This window comes from Pelecanus crispus, chromosome 14 (assembly GCF_030463565.1).
Source record: "Pelecanus crispus isolate bPelCri1 chromosome 14, bPelCri1.pri, whole genome shotgun sequence".
NCBI lineage: Eukaryota > Metazoa > Chordata > Aves > Pelecaniformes > Pelecanidae > Pelecanus > Pelecanus crispus.
Genome location: NC_134656.1, coordinates 16112102 through 16134856, shown reverse-complemented (window position 1 = coordinate 16134856; position 22755 = coordinate 16112102). Strand labels below are relative to the sequence as shown.

Sequence of the window (22755 nt, the reverse complement as noted above, 5' to 3'; positions counted from 1 at the left end):
GAAGGCCCGGGGGGTTCGGCCCGGTGCTCGGGCCCGGTGCTCGGGGCAGCGACGCCCCGGCGCGTGCCGCAGGGCCTGGCGGGGCGTCTGGCGTTTAACTTGGGCCGCGGCGGAGCGGTGCCTCTGGCAGCGCCCCGGGGCTCCGCGGAGGCCGGGTCCTGCTGAGAAGGGCGGGAAGCGCCCGGCGGCCACACCTGCCCCGCTCGGGCGCCCGGCGCGGCGCCTGCCAGGGCCCGCGGTGCCCCCACCCCGCGCCTCTGCCGCGGGAGGGCCGCGCCCCCCGCCCCATGCCCCGGGCCCCGGGCCGGGCCGCCCCGCGGGGCCGAGGGCGGCGAGCGCTGCCCTCAGCGGCAGGGGGTGGGCGGGACGCCCCGCGCGCCCCCCATTGGCTGCAGCACACTCGCTCCCCACCAATGAGCGGTTAGGGTTGTGCCGCCTATTGGCCAAGAGCGCCGATGGACAGCTGGGAGAGCCGATGCGCGCGGCGGGCGGGGCCCCGCCCCCGGAAGCGTGCGCGCTGCCGGCAGCGGTGCCGGCGGGAGGGCCGCCATGGCCGGCGGGGACGCGCTCCGCGCCCTGCTCCGCGCCGCCAATGCCCTCCTGCAGCAGCGCCGCTACCACGCCGCGCTCGCCGTCCTCAAGGGCTTCCGCAACGGGGCCGTGTGAGTGCGGCGGGGGCGGCTGAGGGGAGGGAGCGGGCGCCGGGCCCGGGAGGGGGGGCGGGGGGTCCCGGTTTCCTGCAAGGAGGCCGCGGCTCTCGTGGTAGAGGTTCAGGAGCGGCGTTTCCGTCTCCCTCACCGATAAGCGGGGCTTTAACCGGTTTTGGGGTCCCCTTTGGGCCCGGCTTGTTGGGGTGCACGTTCTCGTAAGCCTGCGGCCTGGGCTTGGTGCCCTGCTGCTACTGCCTGACTTAAAAGTAAGATGTAGTTGCTTAAGTAGCATCTTTTGGCTGTCAATAAAATAGAAATACGATCATTTAATAGCATAATATATAAAGTCTGAAATATCTATTCCCTTTTGCAGTTACGGAGCAAAAATTCGTGCCCCGCATGCCCTGGTGATGACTTTCCTGTTCAAGAGCGGAAGGTACGAGCCCTTGTTCTTTATTTCTGCGTTACTGCTTAGAACGCTTTCGTTCAAGCATTCCCTCAAGTTTCCAGAGGGCTTAAAAAGCAGACAGATACACGAGCCGTGGTCGTAGCCCCTTGTTCCGATAGCTACACCGCACGACTCGTGTGCGCGTGGGTACGCAGATATACGTACTCGTGGGGGTCAGCCGCTTGTGCGGTGGTTGATGAGACCCACTGGGCAGAGGAGGAATTAGCAGATGCGAACAGCAGCACTCTGCTCGCCCTTCAAATAAGCAAGGGAAGCCAAGCTATAGCAGTGCGCGTTGCGGCTTTCCCCGCTTATGCCAGAGGTTTGCACTTAGGCAAAAAATAAAAAATAATGAGGGGGGGAAAAAAGAAGGCTCCTTGACTAATCGTAGAATTAGACAAAAGCACAGTCCGCGGTCTCAGTAGAGCTGTTGAATGTATTCTGATGAGTGAGCCAGAGGTGAAGGGATTTGTCCTCCCTCACAAAGCAGATGTTCTGTGGGGTGCCCGAGCCGTCGGTCTAGACGGGCAGGCCAGAGGGGCGTAGTGTCCGGGCTGAGTGGCTGCTGTGGTACTGCCTTTTTGCTCTTCTAATTGTCTCTTTCTTTTCTTCAGTTTAAGAGAGAAATGGAAATCGATTGCTCAGGCTACGTACGCTCATTCCCGGAACTTGGCCTATTTTGTGTTCACCTACAAGGGGCTGATGGCGTTGCAGTCCCGACTACAGGGGAAGAAAATTCCATTTCATTCTTTCTTTGCAGCCTGCGTTGGAGGTTGGCTAGTGTTTGGTGACAACAATCCCATTAACAGCCAGGTAAATGCATTTGTTGAAAGTTTCCTTGACAAAAACCCCAACGGATGATCGTGTGTCAGGAAGTGGGCGGTATAGCCTGGCGTGGTTCTGGTGGTTCTTAACAGTGTAGCATTATTCTTTTATCGTATTTCTCTTTGCACAAGTTCTGGTTTTGGCTGCGCTGCGCTCAAATCCTAGAGGTGGTTGTGTGCCTCCGTGAACGGTGTGTGCAGTTTGAGTGCTGAAAGACCAGGTTTACCTCCAGAGCTGCACTTGTACAACTCGACCACACTGGTTAAACTGACAAAAGCTGCTCAGGGGAAGTTTGGTTCTTAACAGTCACAGATTAATGAGTCAGTAAAACACACAGGTGCAGGTTAATCAAAGTGTTTTACTTGCGCAATCCCCTGCAAGAGCATACCTTCAGTCTGGTTTTAAGATGGGTCCTGTCTACCAAGTTTGTATCTGCTTGGCAGGTTAGCCGGGCTGCTCCGCGACTGTTCTACCAGCAGCAGCATCTGAGGTAGCATTAAATGAGCAAAGATAAAAGTTGTGCAACTGCAGAGATATGTTGCAGCAAGCGTAACTTGTTGATTACTAAATCAGAGCACCGGCAGAGAAGTAGGACTCTGAGGACACAGGGAAGACACAAACATCTCCAGTTATAAAGACTGCTTGATATGTGAACCCCCAGCCTGTTTGCTCTTAAGTTGGGTGAATTGTTTCCACCCCTCTTGCCTGGCTTATCGCTTCTAAATCACTTAACCTGGCTAGCGTATCTGGTCAGGTTATTTACCTAATGTTCTTTGGGTTTTCTCTTCATGCAGATCATTATGTACTTGCTGTCTCGTATCCTGTTCGGCTTGTCTCGGCTGGCAGTGGAGAAGGGCTACGTCCCACAGCCAAAGCAGGATCCCTTTCCACTTGTCGCTGCTCTGATATGGGGGACAGTTCTCTGGCTCTTTGAATACCACCGGCAAACCCTGCAGCCTTCTCTGCAGTCCTCCATGACCTACCTGTATGATGATAGTAATGTATGGCATGACATTTCTGACTTTCTCATTTATAACAAAAGGACAGACAGCAAGTAGGTGGTTCATTGTAAAACACCTGTGAATGGGATGGTGCCTTCCAGCAGCTAAGGGAAAGGGTTATTCTGTTGCTCTTGACTGTTTTGTTTGGTTTTTTTTTTTTTAAATGAATATCTGTCAAGCACAGTTGCTTCTTGTGTCCTGGCCAAAATGTTCTGGTTAGTCTTCTCTTGGCTCTGGTTAGAGCAAGTAAATACCCACGGAAACTTGTTGCAGTCCTCAGTGAGAATAAAATGCCTTGGGAATCTTGAGTTAAAATAAGGGCTTTTTTTTAAAAAAGGCCTTATTTTCCCTACAAGTATGTGTTTTTATTTTTTAAAGAAACTAAATATACTTGTAAAATGACACCCTGACAGCAAGTGGGGAATATGTCTAATCGTGCAAAAATTGTTCTAGGGATTGTCTGAATGCTTGCGAGGCAGAAGCGTTTTTCTGCGCTCACCATAGTGAGATGGGAGTGGGGAACCTGCTCAGGTCTGAAAGCAGGGACATAATTTCTTGGTTTCTGTGGATGACTGGAAATCTTGTTTAAGCTATTACAAGGACAGTTGTGTGCTCCTTAAGAGAGTTTCTCTGCAGTTTTCCCTCAGGGAGACAGTAGATGTTTGAGGATAAGACTGTTAAGATTGTCTGGTACAAGCCTGTTAAATCAGGCTCAGAAGGACTGTTTTTGCTCAGTTTCTTTCATGCACTTGGGCTGAATCTTTCCCTCTGCAGACAGCACTAATTAATACCCTGTAATTATTTTAAACTTATTTGTAAAATTTCTAAAAGCTGCTTGAACTAAATACCAAAAACAGTTACGCAACTTCAACTGCTTTGAAAACAGGCTGAGGCGCATCGCACGCCCTCAGATATCACATGGGGTGCTTTATGCGTAGAAGCAAGCAACACTTTTGACAAGCACTTTTATTTTGGTGGAAGATAAGCACGTGGGCTTCTCTTGGGTCCAGAATCTACCCTCCACAGCAGTGGCATGTGTTAGCTGTAATCAAACTTGAACTTAACCTGTAGTTTGTGCGGGCTTCTTGCTGAGCCAGGTTGAGGCCACGGATGAATACACGAGCGAATCTTCCTCTCAAAATTACACTGCTGAGCCCCAGGAATAGTGCAGCACACACTGGGCTTTAACAGAAGATTGACTAGATAGGTGAGAAAGAACAAAAACTGCTTTAAAATTAATAAAATCCAACTGTTAATAGTACAAAGCACTTACACTGCCGTATAACACTATACCATTCACTTAATCGTGTACATTAAAATAATTCCTGGCACGCTGGTTGTATGTGGTGATATCACAAGAGAGTCGTTTAGCACCCTGTGCTAACCATTCCCTTTTGTCTCAATCGGGAGTATTTTATTTGCTCCTTTTATATCTCTTGTATAAAAAAGGTTAGTTCTCCCTGTACCCATCCGCTTTTCCATCCTGCCTTGACCTTGTCATTTCATAATCCCACTGAGGCTGTTCTTCATCGTCTCTTGCAGTCTCTTTACACTCCAGGCTCTTGCAGTTTGTCGTATTTAATGGTCCAACCAAAACAGTACATTTAAGTTCAGGTAGCTTCTGAGTAGTAAAAATTTCATTTTTCCTTGTCCTCCTAAGCTCTTTTATTACTACTATGCATCTTCAGAGTGCTGCTTTGCTCTTTATTTTTCCGCTCTGTGTCAGCAAGAGGGAGAGTTACATGTTCCCCTCCCCATAGTCTGGTGCTGTGATGTTTGGGGTTGAGTCGCGTCCTGTGCATCTCGGGGCGAGCAGGAATAGAGTCTTCTGGCTCTTGAACTGAATCTAACGCTGAATCTGACTACATTCACTCTGAGATCTTAGAGTGTAGAGGCGGAAGCTTCTTCGTGCTCATCCTGTGCAAATGCATGACGTACTCATCTTCGGTGCCCAGAAGACAAGATACTGCTTTGCCATAAGCGCCCATGGTACCGTCAACTTTTAACGTCACCTGCTGTTATGGTCTGTACAGGATACTTGAATTTAAAAACCAATCAGTATTTGATCAGACAGACCCCAGGACAGCTATAGAAGTTAGGAACTGGTTTTGTCTCTTTGTAGTTAAATATTTGGCTTGGTGTAGATAAGCTTAAAGATTCAAGTACAGAAAAAATACTGAAGCTACAGGTGAGGTCTGATTTCTTTATAAGCATCGTGTCTTTATTTGCACCACTGCTGGATGTCTGAAGCAGCACGAGCGCAGCACTCTATTTTTATGTCAGAAGCCTCAATATTGTTCCAAATAAGAATGTTACTATTCTGCTAATATTGCTGAATTCCTACAAGCTTTGATGGGATTTCAGAAAACCCTTCTAGAATCTGACAGCCATGGCTTGAGAATTTCTCCCTGGAACTATTAGACTTGCAAATCCTTGATTGCGTATAATTATTGTAGCAAAAGATGGTGCAGGCTGGTTAGGCGAGCCGTGTGTCTATAAGAAAGTTTGTAACCTTTTTAATTTATGGCTGGCATTGCTTTCTCTGAGAAAGGCTTGTGATTCCCTTAGAGGCAAAATCGTTTTCTTCTGCTAGTAGTTCTGCCGCTGCAACCGCGTGGCTGCTTGCGAAGGACTCGTCTGGCCACGTGAAGGACAGGTGACCTGTGCTGTCCTTTCTACGCTACCGTAGTATCTCTGTCCTCTCCCGATGCAAAACCACGCCGATAGCAAGCTTCTAGTATCAACTGGGCAGCAGCGGCCATCAGTCTTCCTTGGTTCAGAGCGCCCTTTTTCTCTTGGGAATCTATCGCCGACCTCACTTTCAAAGCAAACTGTGCCCAAGCCTCAAACCATCTGTACTGCTGATCCAGGAACCAGCTGCCGTCCCTGGAAAGACAAACTGCAGCTCATCCCCGGAGCGGCTCCCGTACGGCAGCAGCCGTTCGCCGGGCGTTTGCAGACGGTTGGGTTGCCTGCTGCGCTGGGGCAGGACGTTAAGCCGCAAGTCACTTTTTTTTCCCCAGGGAAGTAATTGGAACAGTTCTTGAACGGCATTAGTCGGCATGGCTGTTTCTGTGACCAGATAGCTGGGGATGAACCCCTTATGCTACCGAGGTGTTGGAACAATGCGGGCGTGTAGTAAGGAAGTGAACTAGAAGTAATTTGTCTGAGTCAGACTTTTCGGATACATAAGTTACACTCCCTGCCCTCCCCCAGTGCATTGTGTGGGGAATTGAGTCCCCTGTTTGTGTTCCTTTTTTATTAGCATTAAAACCCAAAGAAATAAAGAGACAGTTGGGAAGCCACCTGCGAATCGGTCAAATGCTTAAGAATCGCCAAGAAATGCCATTTTCTCCCCACCAGCCCTGATCGGCTTTGAATTTTAAGATGAACGTGGTTTTGTTTGCGTACATCAGCTTTATTTTACCATGTTCTTTCTTCCTCAGCACCTCACTGTGAGATACTGAGTGCCTCTAAAGAGGAGCAGAGCGTCTCAATGCTTAGCTCAGTTTGTCAAAAGATGAGGATTTCTGGATAAAATTGAAGCGTTCATTTTAAAATGATGCTTCTCCTTCAGAATTTAAGCCTCTTTTAGAGGCAGTTTTAAAGGTTAATGAATCAAACTGATCAAAAGTTTTCAGCAAGCCTTGAATAGCAGACTGACTGTACTGAGCTATTAATCATTTATTTTATGAAGGAACAAAGCAAGCTCCGGGTTATTTACTGCCGCTGCATGCTGCCCTCGCATACCCACTGTGCCTCACTTCTCTTTGGAGGACAGCTTGTGTGCTGGTGTTGCCTCTCAGGATTGCTGAAGAACCATTTCCGGGACAATTACATTATTTAACAAAGGTGAAAATTAAATGGGTGCGTGACATTTGGTTTAGGTGAGGTTTTCAGTACTGCGTTTGATCCTTTCAGTGAAGGGGAGGATATTTCTGAAAGAAAAGCTTGTGCTTGTCCAATTAGTGCCGCAGAGAAGCGCTTACGGAGGTTGCGGCCGCTGTAAGGAGCGAACCTGTGTTCGCAGCGTGACGGCGCGCTTCGTCCTGTCACCGTCCGTGTGTCTGGGCAGTAGCCACCCCTGCTCCGGACGGCCGGGTCGGGAGGGAGAGACGCAGAAGAGCTTTGATATTGGTGCTGCGAAACTTTCTCGCCCTGGTAGAGTAGTTCAAGCTCTGCTTTAAACCGAGCTGGGTGGAGGGTAGGAGTGCGGGGATGATCTCTGGGTGCTGAAGTCGACCGAAACCAGGCGTCCGTGGGGACCCCCCCCGTGACTGCAGAGGGTCCCCCGTGCACGCCGAGCTCCGCAGCCTGTTGGGAGCTGTCGCGGATGGCTGGTGCTGGTGGAGTAACCAGAACCCCCTGCAGATACCCTCGCGCAGGAGAAGCTGCCGTGACTCGAACTCGTTTTCGCTGCGTCAGCACAAACCCGACCTTTGGCTGATACCCCCGAGCCGCGTGCCGTTTCCTATTTGTCAGCTTGTGTTTGTCTTCCTGGATCACGCCAACCTGAGGAGAATGCGTTCGGTTTTCTGATGCTGGTTTCGAAATCCAGCAGAAAAGGGAGGAGAGAGAAATAAGGCGTAATGCTATCCAGCTTAATGTCTGTCTGCCGCTGTTAATATTTTAGGGGTGCTAATCTTGAATTTTCAGCCTGTGTGTTCATACCAGATTGTTGGAGGAGGGAACTTGTTTTCTTTACTTAAGAATTTTGATCTGTCTCATTTCCTTATGAGACTGGTGGTGAGGAGGGGGAAAAGCAAATTAAATGCTCTATAATACAAGTATTATTACCTCTGGTTTTGGTGTACATTTTGTGTTCATAATTGCTGTGTAATCCGGGCCCTGATTTTCTGACAGCGTAGAAGAAAGTTAAGAATATAAACTCAGGTAACTTATAATTATGCTGATCAGAATGCTTGTAGGACTATCTCAGTTTTTGGTTTTAAAACGTGCGAAAGAGGGAGCGGTGGGTTGTTGAAGTAGCTCTGTCCGCTGTGAATTGACTTCTTGTGCGGTCGGTGTAGTACATCAATCCAAGACTCTCTGCCGCACTCATTTGCAGATTATCTCTTTATAATCGCTCTTTGAATATTATAATACTGTGCTTTCTATAATAATAAAAAAAGCCTAATTTTTTGTCTTCTAACTTTTTGTCTTTTTTTACTGTCCTCATTATTAAGCTAAAATATATGAAGTAATGCTCAATTACTGCATGTCACTCGTCCTATACGTAGAGAAGTCATGCACGGGGTGCATTTTTGATATCAGTTGTGCCCTCGTGTTACCGGCCTGGAGGCAACAGCCACTGCTGCTTTGACCACGCCATCAGATTTAACTACGGCGACACTGGCGAGCTCGGGCAAGGATCCTAGCTGCAAAGACAAATTGGGGTGGCTGTCATTCTTGGTTTTTGTTTTTTGGTTTTTTTTTTTAAAGCATGAACTTTCTTACACCGCAGCTGTTTGCATCGCTTCGCGTGGCTGTATCTTCACACCGAGTCCAACTGGGGCTAGGCTGGGAGGTTCGTAGTACGTAGAAACTGGACGCGCTCAAACGCGGCGTAAAGGGGAAAGAGCGTGAGCGGCTCTTGCATTGCAGCTAGCAAAGAGTCCGTCTGTCCCGGTGGGTGTTCCCGGGGCGACGTGGTTACAGGCTGCTCCTTGGTGCCTTGCAGTCCTCCAGGAACGCGCGCGAGCGGTTGCGGAGAGGATGCAGCCGTTCGGAGAGAAGTCAGCCGGAGGAAGCTCTGTCGGTGACTGCCCCGCTCGCGTGCGGAGTCCTGGCATCAGCCTGTGTGCCTGGTCCTTGCCCAAATGCTCCTCTTCAGGGCAGACAGCTCGCGGCAGGACCACCTGCCAGAGCAGGGCGCAGGTACGAGGCACTGGACACGAGTCTGAACCTGCTTCCCCCATTAGCTAAACGAAATAAGGACACGTACAAATAGTTAGGCAAAATAAGGATGTACATAGCTGATTTTGCTGCCACTTCTGAGCTAAGAGCTACAGAGAGAACGTGCCGCAGAGGTACCAGCTGCGGTAGTGGAGCTAAAGCAGCCCCTGTGTGCGGAGCTCCCTACGGCACGGGCAGGCGAGGGAGGTCCCCATCCCAAGTGGAATAAGGTCCAGTGCGAGGCGAGCGCTGAGGAGCCGTCGGAGAAAACCTCCTGCCTTGTAGCTGCTGTAATACTGGAGTGTCCAGCCCGGGCCCACGAGAAGCAAAATGAGCATCTCCAAACAGATCTCAGTCCTGTCTGAAAGTGGTTTTTTCCCCCTGTCAAAGCATCATACCGTACCTGAGCCCTTCTTCTGTTCCAAGTGAAGCTCCGAGCAAGCTGCAGGTTTTGCTCTGACACTTCACCTGCCTTTTGGGTCCGCGGTGCCAGTGACCATGCTCTGAACCTGCTGGGAAGTGACCTTGGACTGGTGAGAGTTACTAAGTGCAGGTAAAAGCTAAAGTGCAGAAGGCGACATCGAGGGGCTTATTCCCAGATGTGCTCCCTGATGACTCCCAGGCTATTTGCCCAGCGTGCCGCTGTGCAAGGAGAGAAACGCTTCAGCCTCTCCATCCCTCCGCGGGCCTTGAGGGAAGGAAGTCGAAGAGCCCTGTCGAACGGAGTGGCTTTTAGCAGCTGGCGTGGAAGCAGGCGCTTGCACTGCTCTGTCTTACAGAGGCTGGAACGAGATGGGGTTCGAAGAGCAGAGCGGGGGGCGAGCGGGCTCTGTGCCCCTGTCGCTTCTGCTGAAAGACTCTACGGGTTGATGCGAGCTTTAATAACAGATGCCATCGTGTGAGAGAAGGAGGTAACCCTGCTGAATCCCTTGTGCCCAGCATCCAAGAGATGTAGCTGACCCGATGTCTTGGGAGAAGAGCTGCTGGTGTAGTCTTCTGTAACCAGATGCAAGGGAACAGACAGGTCCTAGCTTTTGGGACCGGGATCTGAGAGAAGACACCTAAACCGGTGATGCTCTCCTTCTGCCGCAAGCAAGCTTTAGTTATTCTATTTGTGCTATCAGAACATCGCTTCGGTTCTCGGAGAAGAAAAGGTGATGGCTAAGGTGACGGAGGCGGAGGGCGGTAAGGTCGGGACAGCGGGACCCGGGGGGCTCTGGGCTTTCCCCAGCCGCCTGTCCCCTCCGCGGGCCCTCTTGCAGCCACGCCGTCGGCTCGCCGCCATCTGAACCGAAGCGCTGGGAGCAGGAGCGTTGGCAGGAGGCCCCGGGGGACGTCCCGCTTCCCTTCACGCAACGCAGCCGTTCCAGCGCGGCAGCTCAGCGCGGTCCGTATGGGAACTGCTGAAAGCAGGAGCACGCGACGGGTGACAAGGACAGTAAATGCGCTTCTGGGACACCTACGTGCTAAGGTTAACTGAGCGCAGGGATGCAGGTTTGCATCTCGCCAGCTCTCCTCCTGCCGGCTCCCGCTGCCAGGAGATGATTTTGCAGCACAGATACCAGCTCCGGCTGCAGCCCCGGTCTGTGCTTTTCCTTCAGCGTGGGGACCAGCGGACACCCCTGGGCCTGAGTCTGTCCCGATGTGCAGGGCAGCCAAAACCCACCCGACCTCGGCGAGCGCTGCCGGGTAAATCCGGCTGGGGTATAAATCATAGAATCATAAATCGTTTAGGTTGGAAAAGACCTTTAAGAGCATCCAGTCCAACCATTAACCTAACACTACCAAGTCTACTCTAAGCCAATCAAGGGTAGACTAGACTGAACCATGTCCCAAAGTGCCACCTCTGCCCGTTTTTTGAACACTTCCAGGGATGGGGACTCCACCACCTCTCTGGGCAGCCTGTTCCAATGCTTGGCCACCCTTTCCGTGAAGAAATTTTTCCTAATATCCAATCTAAACCTCCCCTGGAGCAGCTTAAGCCCATTTCCTCTCGTCCTATCGCTAACTACTTGGGAGAAGAGCCCAACACCCACCTCACTGCACCCTCCTGTCAGGCAGTTGCAGAGAGCGATCAGGTCTCCCCTCAGCCTCCTCTTCTCCAGGCTGAACACCCCCAGCTCCCTCAGCCGCTCCCCATCAGCCCTGTGCTCCAGACCCTTCCCCAGCTCCGCTGCCCTTCTCTGGACACGCTCCAGCACCTCAATGTCCTTCTTGTAGTGAGGGGCCCAAAACTGCACACAGCATTCCAGGTGCGGCCTCCCCAGCGCCGAGCACACGGGCACAATCACCTCCCTGCTCCTGCTGGCCACATTATCCCTGACACAAGCCAGGATGCTGTTGGCCTTCTTGGCCACCTGGGCACACTGCTGGCTCATGTTCAGCCGGCTGTCAACCAACACCCCCAGGTCCTTTTCCACCAGGCAGCTTTCCAGCCACTCTTCCCCAAGCCTGGAGCGTTGCATGGGGTTGTTGTGCCCCAAGTGCAGGACCCGGCACTTGCCCTTGTTGACCCTCATCCAGTTCGCCTCGGCCCATCGGTCCAGCCTGTCCAGGTCCCTCTGCAGGGCCATCCTACCCTCCAGCAGATTGACACTCCCACCCACTTTGGCGTCACCTGCAAACTCACTGAGGGCGCACTCAATCCCCTCATCCAGATCATCGATAAAGACATTAAACAAGGCTGGCCCCAAAACAGAGCCCTGGGGAACACCGCTCGTGACCGGCTGCCAACTGCACTTAACTCCATTTACAACTACTCCCTGGGCTCGGCCACCCAGCCAGTTTTTTACCCAGCGAAGAAAGTGTATGAACAGCCTTCCCGATCCCCTCCGTGACCCAGTGGGGCCGCGGAGAGATGACTTTATCTTTGTGCAGCACCCGCCTGATAGCTAATCTTGGGGGCACGTCTGCACTCCTTAGCAGGGCTGGCGAGGCCGGGAGGAGGCTGCAGCTGTGCCCGAGACGGGATTCGTCTGCTTTCCCTCATACGCATGCAAGAAAAGCCCCTGCCCTTCCTTCTCCCACCAGCATTTGCCTTTCATTTTGTCTGCGCAACCACCCTTTTTCGGCGCCGCCAGCGCTGAAAGCCTCGGAGAAGTTGCAGCGCAGCCGGGCAGCGCGGGGCTCGGCGGGCGGAGCGCAGCCTGCTCCCCCCGAATAAGCTCCCGCTTATGGCAGGGGGGTGGGGGAAACCCCAGCCTTTGTGAGCGGAGCGGGAGCAGCTGGTGCAGCAGCTGCGTCCCAAACCCTGCGTCACCCCAGGAAGCGCCTGGCCGAGGCTCCCCGGGGACGGGGAGAGCACCGCCAGCCGCTCGCTCCCGCCCGGCTGCTGGGGTTGCCTTTTCCCCCCCTCCCCAGATGGAAGGAACATTAACGGTGTGCAAACATCTGGTCTAACTGTTGCTTCTGCTTCGCGGTAACGACGGTACTGCGGTGCAAGGGCTCTGGAGAGCGGGCCCTTGAATATTAGAAGGGTCAAGCGTTAATTAACTGTATTAATTTCCTTTAAGCGAGGCAGCGTTTCTGCTTGCTCTTTGCTGGTGACGAAATGAGGCACGGAGAGGTGATGCGATTGGACACGGACACGCGATATGTTTCTGGCGTATTTAAGGATGCAGGGATCCGGGGAAATGACGGCACCGCTCCACGCTGGCTGTCCTGCCGGGGAATTGCAGCCGCTGCCAAAATATCCAGCGTAAAATCCTTTAAAGCCCGAAACCTGTCGGGCCAGCGCAGGGGCGCTGCGTGTTGGGATCTGCTCCGCAGCAAGAGGAGTTAACTCATCGCTGCGAACGCCTCCCACGTCCCACGCGCTGCTGGAAAAAAAACACCCCGCGTCCCAGGCAGGTCGGGGTTGGCAGCGGAGCCGGCGCTGGGGGCGGGGGGACGGACACGGTGCGGGGGGTTAAACCCTGCTGCTGGGCTCTGAGGGGTTTTGGGTGCCTGGGCGAGCCCCCCGCGCCGCACTTGAGCGTTAGAAGGGTCAAGCGTTAATTTGCTGTATTAATTGCCTTCAAGCGAGGCAGCGTTTCTGTTTGCTGGTGAAGAAGTGAGGCACGGGGCGGCGATACGACCGGACGCGGACAGGCGACGCGTTACCGGCGTGGTTAAGGATGAAGGGAGCCCTAAACGACGGCGCTGCCCCGTGAGCTTCACACCTCCAGGCCCCGGGAGAGGCCTAGTCAGGAAACGCCGGGTTTTTTGTTATTGGAAGGACGCCTATTTTTAATTTTTCCTCTTTAATTCTGCCATCTCACGCAGCGGGGAGGCTTATCAGCGTCCCGCAGGCGGGCGACGCGTTCTGGCGGGTGGGCTAGCAGCCCCTCCGCTGTGGCTACCAGCCCCTCTGCCCCCCCTGGCCTCGCCCCTGGCCCGCGCAGTCCCAGCACCGGCTGCCGGGTTTTTTTTTGGGGGGGGGGGGGGGGATGGGATGAGCCTGGAAAAGTCCCTCCGTGGCTTTTATAGAGGGGGGGGACACGAGGGTCCCCCCGGGGGTGGCGGGGCGGCGGCGGCGGGGGGGGGGACGGCGGCCCCCGCCGCCGCCCCGCCCTCCCGCCGCGCCCTCTGATTGGCCGCCTGTCAGCGCGCCCCCGGCGCCGCCACCCGCGGCCAATAAACGAGCGGCACCGCCCGTCCCTTGCTCGGCGCCGACCAATGAAACGACGTCTCCTCGCCCCCGCCGCGGCTCCCGGCTGGCGGGCGCAGCCAATGGGCGGGCGGCGGGGCAGCTCGCGCCGCTTTCGCGGCAAAAAGGATTTGGCGCGCAAAAGCCGCGCGCGGGGCCGGCGCGCCGAACAATACGGCGGCGGCGGCGGGCGCGGAGCCGAGCGGAGCCGGGAGCGGCCCCGCTCCCGCCATGGGCCGCGCCCCTGCCCGCGCCCTGCCCGCCGCGCCGCCCGCCGCCCCGGCGGCCATGTGAGCCATGGCGGCGGCGGCGGGCGGCGCGGCGGGGCTGGCGGCGCTGCTGGGCAGCGCCTCCCCGCACCTCCTCATCGTCTCCGCCGCCGAGGAACCCGCGGGCGGCGGCGGCGGCGGCCACCAGCACCACCCCCCCTCCGACGCCGACCTCCTGCTCTTCGCCACGCCGCAACCCGCCCGCCCCGGCGCCGCGCCGAGACGGCCCGCGCTGGGCCGCCCGCCGGTAACCAGCGGGAGCGGGACGGGGAGGGGGGCGGCGCCGCGGGGGCGGGGGCTGCGGAGCCCCGGACCCTGCGGGCTCCGGCGGGGCCGGGCCGTGTGCGGGGCCGGGCTGCACAGCGGGCCGTGCAGTACTGGGCCGCGCTGAGCCGGGCTCTATACGGGGCCGGGCTGTATACCGCGCCCTATACCGGGCCGCGCTATATGCGGGGCCGTGCAACACTGGGCCGCGTTGAGCCGTGCTGTGCACCGGACCGTGCTGTGCACGGTGCCGGGCTGTGCTGTGCCGTGCCACACCGCGCTACCCCGTCCCCCTGCTTTGCACCGCGCCGGGCTGTGCCACGCCACGCTCTATACCGTGCCATACCGTGCCACACCGTGCCGTGCCACGCAGCACACCTGCCACACCTGCCAAGCGCGGCCCTTCCCCGGCTGCCGCTCCGGAAGCCGCCCGCCCGGGCGCTGAGCCGTGCTTTGCCTCCCCTTCCTGCGGCCCACGCCTGCTTCGGGGCGCTCCCCGCGGCGTGGCGGGGCCCCTCGTGTCCCCGCTGGCGTGGGTGGCAGCCGGGGAGCAGCGCCCGCTCCTGCCGGCGGCGGGGGCTTCCGTGCCCTGCGGTGCTGCGCCCCTGGGGGGTCCCTCGGGGGTCCCTCGCAGCCCCCTGCGTCGCGGTGGTGGCCGTCCCTCTGAGGAGCCCCGTCCCTCGCAGGTGAAGAGGAAGCTGAACTTGGAGACGGATCACCAGTACATAGCGGAGAGCCTGCCGGTGGGCCGGGGCAAGGCCAGGAACCCCGTTAAAGGTACCGGCCCTGCTCCCCCTGACCCCGCCGCACCCGGAGCAGGGGGTTCGGCACCCCGCTCTGCTGCCCACGGCCTGGGCTGGGCTCGTCCCTGGCCGCGCTCTCTCCAGCCCGTGCTGCCGTCCCCTGGGCCGGTGGCACAGTTGTCCTGCCCGTCTGCTGGGCACCACGCTGGCTCCGTCCCTCCCTGCGGGATGGAGCTGTAGCTGCCGGCACGTTGTTGGTGCGGCGTCCCGGGTGGAATCACCTGGACCCTCCATCATCTTCCCCCCGAGCCCCGCCTGGCACCTTGGTGTCGCAACCCAGCTTGCGGTCGCGACTGAGCACGGGTGTCGGAGCCCACGCCGGGTCCTGCAGCACCCTTCCCGTGGAGGACGTGCGGACCTCACCCCGCTGCCCTGAGAAAGCAGATGTGTTTTGGGGTGCCGGTCCTGGTTCCTGGTCCACGAGCCACCTGCGAGCGTGGGGGGGGGTGTTTTGGGACCTCTCAGCTCCCGCGCTGGGTTTCCCTTGTGGCTAAATCACGGTTGTCCTTGGCGGCTGGCAGGGGCAAAGTCTCCCGGGGAGAAGTCCCGCTACGAAACCTCGCTGAACCTCACCACCAAGCGCTTCCTGGAGCTGCTGAGCCAGTCGCCTGATGGCGTGGTGGACCTCAACTGGGCGGCCGAGGTCCTGAAGGTGCAGAAGAGGCGCATCTACGACATCACCAATGTCCTGGAGGGCATCCAGCTCATCACCAAGAAGTCCAAGAACAACATCCAGTGGCTGTACGTCCCTGGGCCGGGCTCGTGGGGCTGTGGCTGGCTGTCCCTTGGGACCGGGGAGCCGCCCGGGCCAGGCTCGGGGTGGAGCAGGGTCTTGCTGGGATGGAGATGCTCAGAGCGGGGTCACCGGAGCATCTGCTCGGGGGCCGAGTGGTGCCTCCCCCTTCCCGTTGGCCACGGCCCGGGGCGAGGGCTGTGCTTGAGCGTGCGTGGCTCCGCAGCATCGGTATCCCTGTGCCGGCTGCGAGACCCCCTTGGCTCCCTGAGCCGGCCCATGGAGTGGGGGGGCTGCGTCCAGGCTCCGGGAGGGGATCCCAGGGCTGTGCCCTACTGGGAAATCCCCGCAAGGCTGATTCCCTGGGTATGGGGCGGGGTTTAACCTGGCCCAGGTGGGGACAGTGCATGGGGACGGTCACAGCGTGGGGCAGAGCCGTGGGGTTCGGCTCCTGACGGCCGCGGTGCTCCCCAGGGGCAGCCAGGCCACCGTGGGGGCCCCTGCCCGGCACCGGCTGCTGGAGAAGGAGCTGCGGGAGCTGCAGGCGGCCGAGCGGCAGCTGGACGACCTCATCCAGACGTGCACGGTGCAGCTGCGCCTGCTCACCGAGGACCCCGCCAACCAGCAATATCCTTCGGTGCAGGGCCGGGACGGGGCTGGTTGGGGGCTGGGGGGGGGGGGCGGTTGAGCCCCGCGGCGAGCGCGGCCGCGTTGCAGGCAGGGCGTTCGGCTGCCCGCCCCGCTGCCGCGCGAAAGCATCCCTGTGTCTGCTCCTTGACCCGTCACACCACAGCCTACGTGACCTGCCAGGATCTCCGCAGCATTGTGGACCCCTCGGAGCAAATGGTGATGGTTATCAAAGCCCCCCCGGAGACCCAGCTGCAAGTCTCGGACCCGGCGGAGGTGAGCCGGGGCCACCCTCTTCTCCCCGCGTCGGCACAGCCCTCGGCGAAGCTCAGCCCGGGCATCCGTGCGCCTCCTTGCCTCACTCCTCTCCCCTTTCCCCAGGCTTTCCAGGTCTCTGTGCGAAGCACTCAGGGCCCCATCGATGTCTTCCTCTGCCCCGAGGACAGCTCGGGGGTCTGTAGCCCCGTCAAGAGCCCCTTCAAATCCCCCGCAGAGGAGTCGTCGCCCGGCCAGTCGCAGCCCAGAGCCTCCCCGCTCCTGCATCCCACCCAGGACGTGAACATGCCGCTGCTGCCCGGGGAGCAAGGTGGGCGGCCGGGGCTGGGGACCGGGGGGCTGGCGCGAGGGCGGGGGGGGCTTTGACCGGGGGCTCTTGCTGCGTTTGCAGCCCAGAGCCCCTCGGCTGTCGGCACGAGCAAGGAGCCGGGGTGATGCTCGGGCAGCTGGCAGGGAGGGGGGAAGGCAGGTTCTGCATAGCCAAAAATGCTTTTTTGGGGGGGGGTTTTGGCAAGTGCTGTGGGATTTACTGCCGCTTCCCATCCCTGCAGAGACGCTGCTGCCGGGGACGAGCGCGCTGCCCGGCAAGTGCCCGGCGGAGGAGGTGAGCCTCTCGCCGCTGGCCTCCATGGACGCCCTCCTGGAGCAGAGCAGGGAGGATTTTTCGGGTTTCTTGGCGGACGAGTTCATCAACCTGTCGCCGCCGCAGGCGCAGGACTACCACTTTGGGCTGGAGGAGGGCGAGGGCATCAGCGAGCTCTTTGACTGCGACTTTGGGGACTTCACGCCCTTGGACTTCTGAGGCTCTGCCCGGACGCTCGCGGGGGAGCTGCCAGGTGGGGGGGGCACCCCCGGGCTCGCCCTCGCGGGCAGGGCAGGCAGCCCCTCCAGCTGCAGCGTCCGCAGCTCCTCTCCCCGTCCATTTTTGCAATATTTTCTTCTTACCCCTCCAGCCCCCCCCCCCCAGCTTGGTGGGGGCCGGCGGCGTCCCCGGCTCCAGCCCCGCGAGGGGGATGCCAGGGTGGGGGTCCCAATCTCGGGGGACCCCACGCAGGGCCCTGGTCACGGGGCGGGGGGGGGCTGCCCAGGGCAGAGCCGCTGCCCCCCCCAGGTGCCCGTTACAGAGCTTTAAGCAGTCCTGTGTATAGATTTGATTAATTTATTATTGTCCCCTGGGGACAGCGTTTAATTTCCCGGGGGTGGGGGGTTGGGGGGGGGTCGTGCAGCAGAGTGGGGGTGCCGGGAGGTTTCGTCACGCTTGAGAAGAGGGTGGCAGAGACGCGGGGGGTGCTGGGTTGGGGCTGTCCCCCCCCCACTGCGTGGGGGGCTGCCCGCAGCCCAGCTCGGTGTGGGGTATTTATTTATTATTTATGGCGTGTGGGAGCTCTCCTGGGACACGGGAGGGCGGGAGGGAGCGGGGGGACGGTGCTGGCCAGGGGGGGACACACACGGAGGGTCCTGCCGGGGGCTCGCCGGCACGTCCCGGCTTCGCCGGCGGCCAAAACGGGGGCTGCTGGCGAGGCCACCGCGGTGGCTGCGGGAGGGGGGACGGGGCTGGATGGGGCTGGCGGCCCCGGGACCATGTGCGTGGCCCCTCAGGGGGACACAGGGGTGTCCCGGGGGGAGCATCTCTGCAGGCAAGGATCCAATGCTGTCTCCAGGAATTTTTTTTTTTTTTTTTTTTTTTTTTTCTCCTTCCCCCCCCCCCCCCCCCCTCCCCACGCAGCCGTTCAGCCTTTCGGCTCCGTCTCCCCCTCTCTGGCCCGCTGGGGCTGGGAGAGGCGGAGGGGAGGAGAAGGAGGGGTCCCGGGCCCCGCCGGGGCTGGGCTGGAGACGCACTTTCACTTTTACTGCCTTTTAACAAGCTTGTGTTCCTCTGAGCTTCGTGTTTAATAAAGGTTTCTACTGACTCTGGCCTTCGGTGCAGGGCTGCGCTCAGGCGGCTGGGGGCATTAGGGGTGGTGGGGACCCCAACCTGAGAAGCCAAGGGGGTTGGGGTTATTTTTGTGGGTTTTGAGGTGTTTTTTTTTTTTTTGCATTTTGAACTTGAAATGCATGAGCAGGTTTGTCGCTGCCTGGGGCTGCAGCAAGTGCTTTGGTCCTCGGGGGTTTTTTTCCACCACACCCGCAGGCTCCCAGTGCTCCCAGCTCCCCCATTTTGCCCCCAGCACCTCCTGGTCCTGCCTGAAGGCAGCTGCCAGCACCAGTTTGCAGCCCAAATTTCGAGGTCCCCGTGTCCCCGCTCCAGGGGGACGAGCCGGCTGCAAGCGGCAGCCCTGACCCTGGGTGCCCTGATCCCTTGGGGCACGCCGTCCTCTTCCCGCGGAGGGATGCTCGGAGACCCCAGGGATGCCCTGGCAGCCCGGAGGGCCACGGCTGCCCTGATCCCTCGGGGTACACTGTCCCCTTCCCGCGGAGGGATGCTCGGAGACCCCAGGGATGCCCTGGCAGCCCGGAGGGCCACGGCCCCCACCCCGGTAGCAGGCAGGGACGTGTCGCTTCCTTCCCGTGTTTGCGTGCTCGCTCCCCCCCTCTTTCTGCCCGGCCTCCTGCCTGTTTCTCCTTTAGGCAGCCTGATAAACATTTCACCCCGGACCGTGGTGCGTAAGCTCACCCCGCTCCTGCGCCGGCTTTCGCAGGGAATGGGAGCCCGGGTTCGGTGCCGGGCTGCCGGCGGGCGCTGGGGTGGCATGGCGAGCCCATCGCCGCTGCCGAGCCTCCCACCTCCGTCCCGTGCCTCCGTCCCCGCAGCCGAGTGCGGTCCCCAGCTCCTTGAGCTGCCGTGGGATTGCTCTTCCTTGCAGGACACGGCTCAGCCCCGTCCGTGGTGCCGGCTCCCCACACCGCCCCGCTCCCAGCCCTGGGCTAGTGCTCGACAGCGGGGCTAGCCAAAGCCCTGGCGAGGAGGGGAGCGTGCTGTGCTGCCCCAAAACCCAAAACGGGGCTTTTTTCAGGCGTTTGAAGTGGAAGAGCTCTCCTGCTGCTCCCGTCCCCGGGGGTCCTGCCCCGCGGAGCCGGGGGCCGGAGGACGGGGAGCCCAGGGCGGGCGGGCATGGCCGCGGTCCCCGGCCTGCTGCATCCTTCTTTACAAGGTGGATGCTCGTCACCTGAGGTGACGGAGGTGCTGCAGCTTTGCTGATTTACCGCAGGGCGCCCAGCCCAGCCGTAGGCCACCACATCCCCATCCCCGCGCTTAGCAAGACCCATCCCTCCTTCTCTCCCCCTTTCAGTTTCGTTTTCGTGGAGGGCGATGGCGATCTGCGGTGCTGCCCGAAGGGGCGAGACCCCGGCTTTCGGGGGAGCCAGCGGGCGCAGGGAGAGGGGAGAGGACCCACGCCGACGTCCCGAGCTCCGCAGGGCTGTTCCCGCGAGCCAGCAGACCCCCGGTAGCAGCGCAGCTTTTCTCTTTTCCCCCGAGCCACGGTGAACCTCTCTGACGGCGTTCGCCGTCGCGCTCCCCTCAGGGGGAACGTCACGGGACGATGAGCCCTTGGGACCCCCGGCGCCCACGAAATCAGGCCCCCGCGCAGGGGCGGGACCCCAGCTCGCGGGGGACGCGTCGGCGGCTCCGCGCGAGCCAGAGCACCGTAAAAATAACGCTCTGCCTCCCGGGGATGATTCATGGTGCAGCTGAAGGGCTCCCCTCCTGCTGTTGCCAGTCGCTGGAGAAGGAGCTGATGGGGGCTCGTGCAGGGGCCTCTCGTTTCTGGAGAGCACGCGGCGGCTTTGGGAAGCGGCCCTGGGCGCTGCCTCGTTTTCTGAGCCACCTGCACCGCAGATCATAGAATCATGGAATGCTTTGGGTGGGAAGGGACCTTTAGAGCTCACCCAGCCCAACCCTGCAGTGCCAGGGACAGCTTTAACCAGAGCAGGGTGCTCAGAGCCCCGTCCAACCTGGCCTGGGATGGTTCTGGGGATGGGGCCTCCACCGCCTCTCTGGGCAACCTCTGCCAGTGCCTCACCGCCCTCAGTGTAAACAATTTCTTCCTTATATCCAGTCTAAATCTGTTCTTCTCTAGTTTAAAACCATTACTCCTGGTAATGGATGCTTTCTGTGTGGGGCGAAGCAGACACAGTGCAAGAGGCGGGCACCCTGCACGCACCCTGCGTGGCCCCGTGGGTCCTGGGCTCCTGTTCGCCCCCACCTCCCATTCCCCGGCCCTGACCCTGCGGGCACCGTGCCCGCCCAGCTCTGGGGCAAAATGGGGGAGCTGGGAGCACCGGGAGCCTGCGGGTGTGGTGGACGCGTGGACCGGTTTCGCGTCGGCCCCGCGCTGCCTTCCCGCTCCCCCCGCGCAGGAGCTGCGGCCGCCGGCACCCCCGTGCAAACGCTCGTCTCCTTGGAGGGTCTGGGCAGGTTTTGGGGGCTCTACAGGCCCCTGCGGTACGTCTGGCCGGGGTGCCGTGCCCCTGCCAGCGCTGCCTGCCCTGCTTCTGCATCCCGCCCCCCGCTTCAATATTCCCCCTTCCGAAAACCGCTCGCGTTTCTTCCGCAAGGAAGCAGCGGGGAGGTGAAGCGCAGCACGCTTCATTCACGAGACGCCGGTGAGCGGGTGCTTCATTTAATTCTTGCCCGCTTGTGGTCCTGTGCCCCCCGACCTGGGGAGCAGAGCCCTGGTGCCCCCCCCCAGCCGGGGCCGAGGCCGTGCCCCCCTTCCCTGCCCGTGGCTTTCGGGGCGCTGGGGGCACCCGCTGCCTCCTGCAGAAGTTTTGCCCTGGACTTCGCCCTCACTTCCCACGCTGAAACCCATGCTGACCCCGAGGCGTCCCAGTAGGGACCGAGCATGGATTTCAGCAACGCGGGAGTGCGGAAAGACCCCCCCCCCCCCAGGGCTTTGCTTTGCTCCACGGCCGAGCCCCGCCGTCGCCCAAGCCCCTTCCCACGCTCCCTGGCAAGGTGATCCTCCGTCCCCGCTGCCGTAGGGCCCCCCCCGGCCCGTTTCTCTAGTACCTGCCTCCATTTTAGTTCGATTTGCTTTGATTTGATGATGCCCACGCTCGACAGCTCCAGCCCTGGGACCTCTTTGTGCCTCCCCGGGGGGCAGGGGACAGCCCTGCGCCGCGTGGGCTGGGGGCACGTCCTCCCCGGAGCTTTTGGGTAACCCCGCCAGCTCCCAGGTGGGCTTTTCCGCCTCTTTTCCCTTGCACACACCCGGAGCAGCCGGGAGATGGTAAAAATAACCGTGATGCATCCTTGCAAATGCTCCAGGCTCAGCTTGCAGGCGGTTGTCCCCGGGGGAGGAGGAGAGCGAGCGAACTCCACGTGCCGCGGCTCAGTCACGTTGGGCGAGGGACGCGGCTCGGTTTCGAGAGCTGGGTTAAGAGAAGCCGAGCTCAGCAAAACGGGTTGGCCTCCGGAGGTCCATGTGAAGGGAGATGCAGATGGAGGCAAGCCTGGCTGGGATTTTGCATCCAGGTGAAGCGGTCGCACGCCCCTTTTTCTAAGTAAAATCCCGGGATAGTCCAAGAGGGACGGGAAGAAGCCCACCGCCCCGAGAAGTCACCGCACCGCAGCAAGGGAGCGGCGTGAAGCTCTGCCCAGGCACGGCTTTATCTAGTTTTTTTTTTTTCTAATTATCTGCTCCTTGTTTGTGAAAACCTTTGACAGGCTGGGGTACAGACACGGGTGTCCGTCCTATTCCTCTCCGCACGCACAGGCGCCCGGGTGCCTGCGCCAGGCAGGGATGGAGGCAGCTCCTGCCTCCTCCTCCTCCTCCTCCCCAGCCAGCCTGCCCCCCGCTCCGGCAGCCCCGCGTGGGGCGGGAAGGGGGCTTCACGCCCGCCCCAGGTACTGGGGGCCCAGCGCCATCGGCACGACCCCCTCACGCCCGGCGTGCCGCACCGGAGGGAAGCGGCGCTGAGCAAAGGCTGCCCGGCACCATGGGCACGGAGGAGCCGGCACCGCCGGGAAGCCATTTGAAACCAGTCTGGGTGGAAGGGGGACCACCCCAGGGCCAGCCCCAACCACAGGGGGACCACCCGTGGCCAAACTAGGGCCACCCCAGGCCAACTGGGGCAACCAGGGCTACCGTAGGGCCAACCTCAACCACACTGAGACCACCCATGGCCACAGTGGGACCACCTGGGGCAACCAGGGCTACTGTGGGGCCAACAGGGACCCCACTGAGACTACCCATGGCCTAACTGGGAGCAGCTGGGGCAACCAGGGCTACCCTGGGGCCAACAGGGACCACACTGAGACCACCCATGGCCACAGAGGGACCACCTGGGGCAACCAGGGCTACCCTGGGGCCAACAGGGACCACACTGAGACCACCCATGGCCACAGTGCGACCACCTGGGGCAACCAGGGCTACTGTGGGGCCAACAGCGACCC

The 22755-nt window shown here is 59.4% G+C and overlaps 2 protein-coding genes across 2 annotated transcripts; both read left to right on the top strand.

Moving 5' to 3' along the window:
• Positions 1-475: 475 nt before the first annotated feature.
• Positions 476-5852, top strand: PXMP4 (peroxisomal membrane protein 4). Its single transcript, XM_075721048.1, is given in 5 exon segments — positions 476-524; positions 527-662; positions 1024-1086; positions 1713-1911; positions 2718-5852. Coding segments are annotated over 5 exon segments (711 nt in total). The 3' UTR covers positions 2982-5852.
• A 7891-nt stretch (positions 5853-13743) lies between these two features.
• Positions 13744-17220, top strand: E2F1 (E2F transcription factor 1). Its single transcript, XM_075721047.1, has 7 exons — positions 13744-13962; positions 14666-14756; positions 15304-15523; positions 15990-16142; positions 16304-16418; positions 16524-16728; positions 16970-17220. Exons 1-7 carry the CDS (start codon positions 13744-13746, stop codon positions 17218-17220), a joined length of 1254 nt encoding a protein of 417 aa, XP_075577162.1.
• Positions 17221-22755: the final 5535 nt, after the last annotated feature.